This window comes from Phyllobates terribilis, unplaced genomic scaffold (assembly GCF_046119375.1).
Source record: "Phyllobates terribilis strain yellow unplaced genomic scaffold, ASM4611937v1 Scaffold_10__3_contigs__length_209671492, whole genome shotgun sequence".
In the NCBI taxonomy this organism is placed as follows: Eukaryota; Metazoa; Chordata; class Amphibia; order Anura; family Dendrobatidae; genus Phyllobates; species Phyllobates terribilis.
Genome location: NW_027362770.1, coordinates 191,407,243 through 191,415,696, shown reverse-complemented (window position 1 = coordinate 191,415,696; position 8,454 = coordinate 191,407,243). Strand labels below are relative to the sequence as shown.

General features: G+C 48.9%; 4 protein-coding genes across 4 annotated transcripts; 1 reads left to right on the top strand and 3 right to left on the bottom strand.

Moving 5' to 3' along the window:
• Window positions 1-240: 240 nt before the first annotated feature.
• LOC141164316 (histone H2B 1.1) lies at window positions 241-688 on the bottom strand. The gene has a single exon (XM_073649450.1). It carries the CDS (start codon window positions 653-655, stop codon window positions 275-277), a length of 381 nt encoding a protein of 126 aa, XP_073505551.1. The 5' UTR covers window positions 656-688; the 3' UTR covers window positions 241-274.
• A 249-nt stretch (window positions 689-937) lies between these two features.
• LOC141164314 (histone H2A.J-like) lies at window positions 938-1,579 on the top strand. The gene has a single exon (XM_073649449.1). The coding sequence runs from the start codon at window positions 973-975 to the stop codon at window positions 1,375-1,377; it is 405 nt and encodes a 134-aa protein (XP_073505550.1). The 5' UTR covers window positions 938-972; the 3' UTR covers window positions 1,378-1,579.
• Window positions 1,580-5,527: 3,948 nt separating this feature from the next.
• LOC141164313 (histone H4-like) lies at window positions 5,528-6,225 on the bottom strand. The gene has a single exon (XM_073649448.1). It carries the CDS (start codon window positions 6,207-6,209, stop codon window positions 5,700-5,702), a length of 510 nt encoding a protein of 169 aa, XP_073505549.1. The 5' UTR covers window positions 6,210-6,225; the 3' UTR covers window positions 5,528-5,699.
• A 1,480-nt stretch (window positions 6,226-7,705) lies between these two features.
• On the bottom strand, window positions 7,706-8,147 carry LOC141164317 (histone H2B 1.1-like). Its single transcript, XM_073649451.1, has one exon. The coding sequence runs from the start codon at window positions 8,084-8,086 to the stop codon at window positions 7,706-7,708; it is 381 nt and encodes a 126-aa protein (XP_073505552.1). The 5' UTR covers window positions 8,087-8,147.
• Window positions 8,148-8,454: the final 307 nt, after the last annotated feature.

The window sequence follows — 8,454 nt, the reverse complement described above, 5'->3', positions numbered from 1 at the left end:
GTTCAGCGTCAGACGCCTTTGCAAAGTCCAGATATATCACATCGGACGCATGACTAACAACCAAAATAGCACTTACCTTCTCAGAAGTCTAACATGTAGGTTAGGCATAACTTCTCTTTCATGGATCCATCCTGGTGGTCAACTATATTTTCTGCAATACGTTTTTGCAAAGAATTTCTTGCAGGACACAGACAAGTAGCCACAGCTCTGATGTAGACGAGGTGGGTGGCTCTTAGAAGAGCCTTTGGGTTGGTGGAGCAGAGCTTGGAGCAGATCACTTGGCGCTGGTGTACTTGGTGACGGCCTTGGTGCCCTCGGACACGGCGTGCTTGGCCAGCTCTCCGGGCAGCAGCAGGCGCACAGCGGTCTGGATCTCCCGGGAGGTGATGGTGGAGCGCTTGTTGTAGTGAGCCAGGCGGGAGGCTTCCCCTGCAATGCGCTCAAAGATGTCATTGACAAAGGAGTTCATGATGCCCATGGCCTTGGAGGAGATGCCGGTGTCAGGGTGGACCTGCTTCAGCACCTTGTACACATAGATGGCATAGCTCTCCTTCCTGGTCTTTCTCCGCTTCTTGCCATCCTTCTTCTGAGTCTTGGTCACAGCTTTCTTGGAGCCCTTCTTGGGCGCTGGAGCAGACTTGGCAGGTTCAGGCATGATGATAGCAGAATGTTCACTTCACTGGAGAGAGAGAATAATGATCCTGCTCCTCCCAGAGCGGCCATATTTATAGCCTGGCCATGCAAATGAGCAATGCTGTCAGATCGCTGTTCTATTGGGTGAGAAAGTCATGTGACCAATATATTTAATGATCTCCGCCCACTGCAGCTGATTGGTGTTTCCACAAATCTTGTTTGCATTGTTGACTTGAGATCCAGCCAATGGAGGGGTAGCAGCAGGTTATAAAAGGCGCAGGAGACTTCATACTCAACCACACAAGAGTTCTTTGTTTGCTGATAACTGTGAGCGTAGTGATGTCTGGACGCAGCAAACAAGGAGGGAAGGTCCGTGCTAAAGCCAAGACCCGCTCATCCCGGGCAGGACTGCAGTTCCCGGTTGGTCGTGTGCACAGGCTTCTCCGCAAGGGTAACTATGCTGAGAGGGTGGGCGCCGGCGCTCCGGTCTATCTGGCTGCTGTGCTGGAGTATCTGACCGCTGAGATCCTGGAATTGGCCGGCAATGCCACCCGGGACAACAAGAAGACCCGCATCATCCCCCGCCACCTGCAGCTGGCCGTGCGCAATGACGAGGAGCTGAACAGGCTGCTGGGTGGGGTGACCATTGCCCAGGGGGGCGTCCTGCCCAACATCCAGGCCGTGCTGCTGCCCAAGAAGACCGAGAGCAGCAAGGTGAGCAGCAAGTCAGGCAAGAGCAAGTGAGCGCCGCTGATCCTGTATCATCCACACAACCCAAAGGCTCTTCTAAGAGCCATCCACACCGTCACCACAAGAGCTGGCGCCGCTGATCTCAGGAATTATCTGTTCTATAGCAGAGATTATTTATATAGCACCGTTAATTCCATAGTGTTGTACTGTACATGAGGAGGGGTTACTTACAGAATGTAAACTAACAATGATAGATTGGAACAGAGGGAAGAGGACCCTGCCTTTGTAGGCTTATATTCTACAGGATGATGGGGAAGGAGACTGTAGGTTGAAGGGGGGGGGGGGGGGTTGCAGTGGCAGCGGGGTCATTGCAAGTTGTAAAATTTCTTGCAGAGATGGGTTTTCATGTTACGTTTGAAGGATCCGAATGTGGATAATCGGACATGTTGGAGCAAAGAATTCCAGAGGATGGGGGATAATCTGGAGAAGTCTTGGCGGCAATTGGGTGAGGAACAAATAAGTGTGGAGGAGAGGAGACTGAAGATATCGGTAGATTAGTTCGGAGATGTACGGAGGAGAAAGGTTATGGATGGCTTTGTTTTAGATCGATGAATTGGGAGCCAATGAAGGGATTTGTAAAGGGGGGACGAGCGAGATGAACTAGTGAGGCAGCAGAGTTAAGGACGGACTGGAGAGGTGCGAGAGTGTTCGCAGGTAGGCCACAGAGGAAGATGTTGCATTAGTCAAGGTGGGAGATGAGGGCATGCACAATCATTTTAATAGATTGAGGGTTGAGGAAAGGACGGATTCTGGAAATATTTTTGAGCTGGAGGTGGTAAGTTTGTATGTGGGTTTTGAAGGACTGAGCAGAGTCAATGGTTACTCCAAGGCAGTGAATTTCCGGCACAGGGGAATATATGATGTCATTTATTGTGATGGGGTAGAGTGGATACGTGAGACGGAGGAAAGATTGAGTACAGATTTGTCCACATTGAGCTTGAGGAAGCGAGAGGAGAAAAAGGAGGATATGGCTGATACTTCGGGATTCTGGACAGCAGAGAGGTACAGGCGCATCTCGTAAAATGTGAATATCATCAAAAAGTTAATTTATTTCAGTTCTTCAATACAAAAAGTGAAACTCATATTATATAGATTCATTACAAACAGAGGGATCTGTTTCAAGTGTTTATTTCGGTTAATGTTGATGATTATGGCTTACAGCCAATGAAAACAGAAAAATCATTCTCAGTAAATTAGAATGCTTGAAAAATGATTTTAAAATCCGAAATGTTGTCCTACTGAAATGTATGTTCAGTAAATGCACAATATTTGGCAGGTGCTCCTTTAGCATCAATTACTGCATCAATGCGGCGATGTGGCATGGAGGTGATCAGCCTGTGGCTGCTGAGGTGTTATGGAAGCCCAGGTTGCTTTGATAGCAGCCTTCAGCTCGTCTGCATTGTTGGGTCTGGTGTCTCATCTTTCTCTTGACAATACCCTATAGATTATCTATGGCGTTAAGGTCGGGCGAGTTTGCGGGCCAATCAAGCACAGTGATACTGTTTGCTTGATGATATTCTAAATTTGTGAGATGCACCTGTAGATCTGAGTTTCATCAGCATTCAGATGGTACTGAAAGCCATGGGACTTAAAGTTGTCCCAGGCCAAGGGTAAAGATGCATGAGTAAGAGACGATGTGTAGTAGGAGGCAGTGGTCAACTGTATTGAAGGCAAAGGACAGGTCAAGAAGGAGGAGTATAGAATTGTCTGTTGGCTTTGGCTGTAAATCGTTAGTAATTTTGGTCTGGACATTTTCAGTGGAATGGTGGGAACGGAAGCCAGATTGTAGGTTGTCGAATAGTGAGTTACATGAGAGATTAGAGGAAAGTTCAGCGTGAACATGCTGCTCAAGGAGATTGAAAGCGAATAGGAGCAACGATATGGGGCGATAGCCCCCCTCCGTTATAGAGTTCATCTGGAGGCTCATGGAGCAAACAGTGTCAGAGTCTTAATATCTGCGATATGCTGTGAAAAGGGAGAAGAGAGGGAAAGAATAGGGAAAGGATGTGAATAAAAATTAACTTTTATTAATTATTAAATCAAATATTCATTTCTTAATAACAATTGTACATACATCCAGTTGAGGATGTATATTGGATCACAGTTAATGAATTAGTATGTATTATTGGTGACCATGATCCACTAAAGTCCAGATAGAAAACAGATAAAGGGGATGTAATCTATTGTAGATTCCTAACCAGTGTCCCTATTTTAATTAACGGTTGGGTTTATATATTAACTAGACGGTGGCCCGATTCTAACGCATCGGGTATTCTAGAATATGTATGCGGCCGACCGGGCGAAATCAGCAGAGCGGTATTTAAATTTGGCGCAAAAATCGCTGATTGGTCGTCCGCGACCAATCAGCACAGCAGTGTTTAAATATGTCGGTAAGATCGCTGATTGGTTGCCTGCAGTGTCCGCGACCAATCAGCACAGCAGTGTTTAAATGTGGCGCCAAGATCGCTGATTGGTCGTGGGCTAACGGCCGCCATCTTTTTTCTGAAATCCCGCGTCGCTGATTTGCCGCTGGCGGACCAATGAGCGAGGCGGGATTTCCTGGACAGACAGACAGAAAGACAGACGGGATAAGACGATTATATATATAGAGTAGATGGTGGCCCGATTCAAATGCATCGGGTATTCTAGAATATGTATGCGGCCGACAGGGCGCAATCAGCAGAGCGGTATTTAAATTTGGCGCCAAAATCGCTGATTGGTCGAGGCCGGCAACCGTGACCAATCACCAAAGCGGTGTTAAAATTTGGCGCCTATATCGCAGATTGGTCACGGCCGACGGCCGCGACCAATCAGCAGAGCTGTGTTTAAATTTGGCGCCAATAATGCTGATTGGTCACCGCCGGTCGTTGCGACTAATCAGCAGAGCGGGGTTTAAATTTTGCGCCAATACTGCTGATTGGTCGCGGCTGGCGACCGCGACCAATCAGCAGAGCGTTGTTAAAATTTGGCGCTAATGTTGCTGATCACTGATCTTGCTGCAAAAGTTAAACACTGCTGTGCTGATTGGTCGCGGACGCTGCCTGCGACCAATCACCAATTTGGGCGACATTTAAATAGCGGCTGCGACCAATCACCGATCTTGCAGACACATTTAAACACCGCTGTGCTGATTGGTCGCGGCTGCTATTTAAATGTGGCGCCCAAATCGGTGATTGGTCACGGGCAGCGTCCGCGACCAATCAGCACAGCGGTGTTTAAATGTGGCGCCAAGATTGGTGATTGGTTGCGGGCGATATTTAAATGTGGCGCCCAAATGGGTGATTGGTCGCGGACAGCGAGCTGCTGCGAGCAGTCGCTCATGTCCCGGCTTCTCGCAGCGGAAGTAGCCGCACAGGCAGCGCCGCTCCCCGGTCATCACCAATACGATTTGCTGATTGGTCGGGTGCGGAGACCGGTGCAAAATTTAAACACCGCTGTGCTGATTGATCGCGGCCGCTGCCCGCGACCAATCACCGATTTGGGCGCCACATTAAATAGCGCCCGCGATCAATCACCGATGTTGACGCCACATTTAAACACTGCTGTGCTGATTGGTCGCGGCCAGCAATCAGTGAGCTTGGCGCCAAATTTAAACAACGCTCTGCTGATTGGTCGCGAACGCCAGCGGTGACCAATCAGTGATTTTGGCGCTAAATTTAAACATCGCTCTGCTGATGGTTGTTTTTAGCACTATTATTTTGCAGATAACTATACACAATGTAAATTTCTGCTTATTTAGACTCACAGGTTTATATAGACAGGAAACAAAGGAATTGCAAGTATTCAGGGTGGTCCTGACATGCACAATGGATATGACCTGGAGTCTTGTATTTAAGGTGGGAGGGGTTCAAGTACTTGGGTAATTCAGGGAACAAGATGGAATATACAGAAAACAAGTTCCCTTCATGATACCATTCATCTAGTGCGATAGATGCCCATAAGCTTTCCACGCCCATACTGTACTGTACACCCTCCACAGTGCGGAGTAACCAGATATTTAGTCACCCTGCAAGAGCTGATCACCCGGTGACAGCCGCCATCCTGACACCACATGTTACACAGAGCAGAAGAGATCAGCCTCAGAGCAGGAATCACACTCAGTGCTCAGCCAATCAGCGCTCAGCAGGGCTATGGCTCCGCCCACAGGCAGCTCCTCAGTGTTAACCCATTAGCGCCTGCGATGTCTCCAGCCGCCCCTGGAGCAGCAGCCTGCAGTCACCCCAGCACAGGGGGTCTCCAGCCCCTCGCCCTCCCCAGCAGCAGGAGCTCCTCCTCAGAAGATGTGGGCGGCTCTGAGAAGAGCCTTTGTGTTGTTATTAACCCCCGAAGCCGTAGAGAGTGCGGCCCTGGCGCTTGAGCGCGTACACCACGTCCATGGCGGTGACGGTCTTCCTCTTGGCGTGCTCGGTGTAGGTGACGGCGTCACGGATCACGTTCTCCAGGAAGACTTTCAGGACGCCGCGAGTCTCCTCATAGATGAGGCCGGAGATGCGTTTGACTCCTCCTCTGCGGGCGAGACGGCGGATGGCAGGCTTGGTGATGCCCTGGATGTTATCACGGAGAACCTTCCTGTGCCGCTTGGCACCGCCCTTCCCCAGACCTTTCCCTCCTTTGCCGCGACCAGACATCTTCCAAGCAGTCAGCAGAAAGCTATGACTGACAGTGCGCAGTCCTCCTTTATATAGAGCGTGAGGGGACCAGAAAGAGGACTGCAGAGGTGACGCGCTTCCAGGGCGGGGATGGAAAGGAATTTGCATTATCAGCTCCGCCCCTTCCTCTGATTGGCCGAGCACAGAGCTGTTAGTGATTTTGAATTTCCCGCTCATTGTCCTGGTATTTTCCTGCTTCTACTGTGATGGTGGAAATAGTCACAGCCCTGATTCCTCTCTGGTGACATCCTGCTCGGAGGAATTACACTGTGACACCTGGAAATAACTCACTGTGAGGTCTATAGAGTTATATACTCTCCTCCATCCAGTGATGTATAAGCTCCATATCCTGCTGTATACCCCTATAGAGCGCTGTATAAACTCCATATACAGTTTCCCCATATAGTGCTGTATACCTTTAATATACGGCTGTATTCCTCCATGAAGCGCTTTATACCCTCCATATTGTGCTCATTTATCTCAGCGGCAGGTTCTGCTGCAATAAACAAGTGATCGGCTTCTCAGTGACAGATTCAGATCTAGAAATCGATCAATCTTTAGGAGCTTATTGACCAGGTGCCTTCACCAGTCTGCGGAGCAAAAGGTGTGTAACATCAGAGGAGGATCAGCGAGAAAGTGCTGGAAACGTGCCGAGCACTGAAAGAGTTAACAGCCCATCTCCATCTATTGGCAGCAGAACAATGGAAACAGAGGGCACTAGGACCCAGTGTTCTGGGAGAGAACAGGATTCCACGAGTGAGGGGTGAACTATAGAAACAGCAATAACCCACAAGGGGCACAATGATCCCATCAAGGTAAATCACTAGCACCAGGGATCCGATATATAAAAAGTAACTTTTAATAGAGAATTTTATAACTGCAGCTAAACCAACAGATAGATATCTAAACAGATACAAAACATATAGTGCAAAAGTCAACCAGTGCAATAATAAAAATGGTACTGTCACCACTTGTAGAGTTGTGAAGAGGCCGTCCATATAATCAGGAGGGGCATGGAGACGAGGGCTCCCTAATTTCCCTGTAGTGCCCCGAGCAGGTCTCCCGTCCGGACAAGGACAGAACCAAAGTGCGGTCTATCCCGCTAGTGATGTCTCGGGTTTGTATGGAGACATTACAAGCAGGATAGACCACATTTGGGTAAAGTCCTTGTCAGGACACGACAGGGTTCATATGGACAGCCTCTTCAGAAGACTACAACTGGTGAGACTGTACTATGGTTTATTATTGACTTTTGCACTTTATATGCAGGTTTTGTGTCTGTTTAGATAATTGTTGGTTTAGCTGCAGTGTTAAAATAATCTGTTAAAAGTGACTTTTTAATTCTACATCAGACCCCTGCTGCTAGTGAAGGGTGAGCGAGTATCTATGGCTGCCGGCACCTGCTCCTCTATTATCAGACTTATCCTAATGTTCCACATCCCAATATAACTCATCCTCCCCATCTATCATCCTCTAATCCCTTCCTGCCCTCTATGGCTGGAAGTATTGACCCAAAATGGCCCTCCTGCTAACACACGAGGTACCAGTCAGTGCAGCCTCATGTTCCCCAGGGAGAGGAGCAAGACACGGACAAGCAGCCACAGCTCTGATGTAGACGGGGTGGGTGGCTCTTAGAAGAGCCTTTGGGTTGTGGGTACAGAGCTTGGAGCAGATCACTTGGCGCTGGTGTACTTGGTGACGGCCTTGGTGCCCTCGGACACGGCGTGCTTGGCCAGCTCTCCGGGCAGCAGCAGGCGCACAGCGGTCTGGATCTCCCGGGAGGTGATGGTGGAGCGCTTGTTGTAGTGAGCCAGGCAAGAGGCTTCCCCTGCAATGCGCTCAAAGATGTCATTGACAAAGGAGTTCATGATGCCCATGGCCTTGGAGGAGATGCCGGTGTCAGGGTGGACCTGCTTCAGCACCTTGTACACATAGATGGCATAGCTCTCCTTCCTGCTCTTCCTCCGCTTCTTGCCGTCCTTCTTCTGAGTCTTGGTCACAGCTTTCTTGGAGCCCTTCTTGGCTGCTGGTGCAGACTTGGCAGGTTCAGGCATGATGATAGCAGAATGTTCTCTTCACTGGAGAGAGAGAATAATGATCCTGCTCCTCCCAGAGCGGCCGTATTTATAGACCGGACATGCAAATGAGCAATGCTGTCAGATCGCTGTTCTATTGGGTGAGAATGTCATATGACCAATGGACATTCAATTATGTCTGTCCAGCCTCTGTTTGAAGACGTCCATTGAAGGGGAACTCACCACCTCTCGTGGCCGCCTGTTCCACTCATTAATCACCCTAACTGTCAAAAAGTTTTTTCTAATATCTAATCTGTGTCTCCTCCCATTTAGTTTCATCCCATTGCTTCTAGTCTTTCCTTGTGCAAATGAGAATAAAGATGATCCTTCTACAATGTGACAGCCCT

Coding starts and splice junctions, on each gene's coding strand:
- LOC141164314 (XM_073649449.1), top strand. CDS start 973: ATGTCTGGACGCAGCAAACAAGGAGGGAAGGTCCGTGCTAAAGCCAAG.
- LOC141164316 (XM_073649450.1), bottom strand. CDS start 655: ATGCCTGAACCTGCCAAGTCTGCTCCAGCGCCCAAGAAGGGCTCCAAG.
- LOC141164313 (XM_073649448.1), bottom strand. CDS start 6,209: ATGAGCGGGAAATTCAAAATCACTAACAGCTCTGTGCTCGGCCAATCA.
- LOC141164317 (XM_073649451.1), bottom strand. CDS start 8,086: ATGCCTGAACCTGCCAAGTCTGCACCAGCAGCCAAGAAGGGCTCCAAG.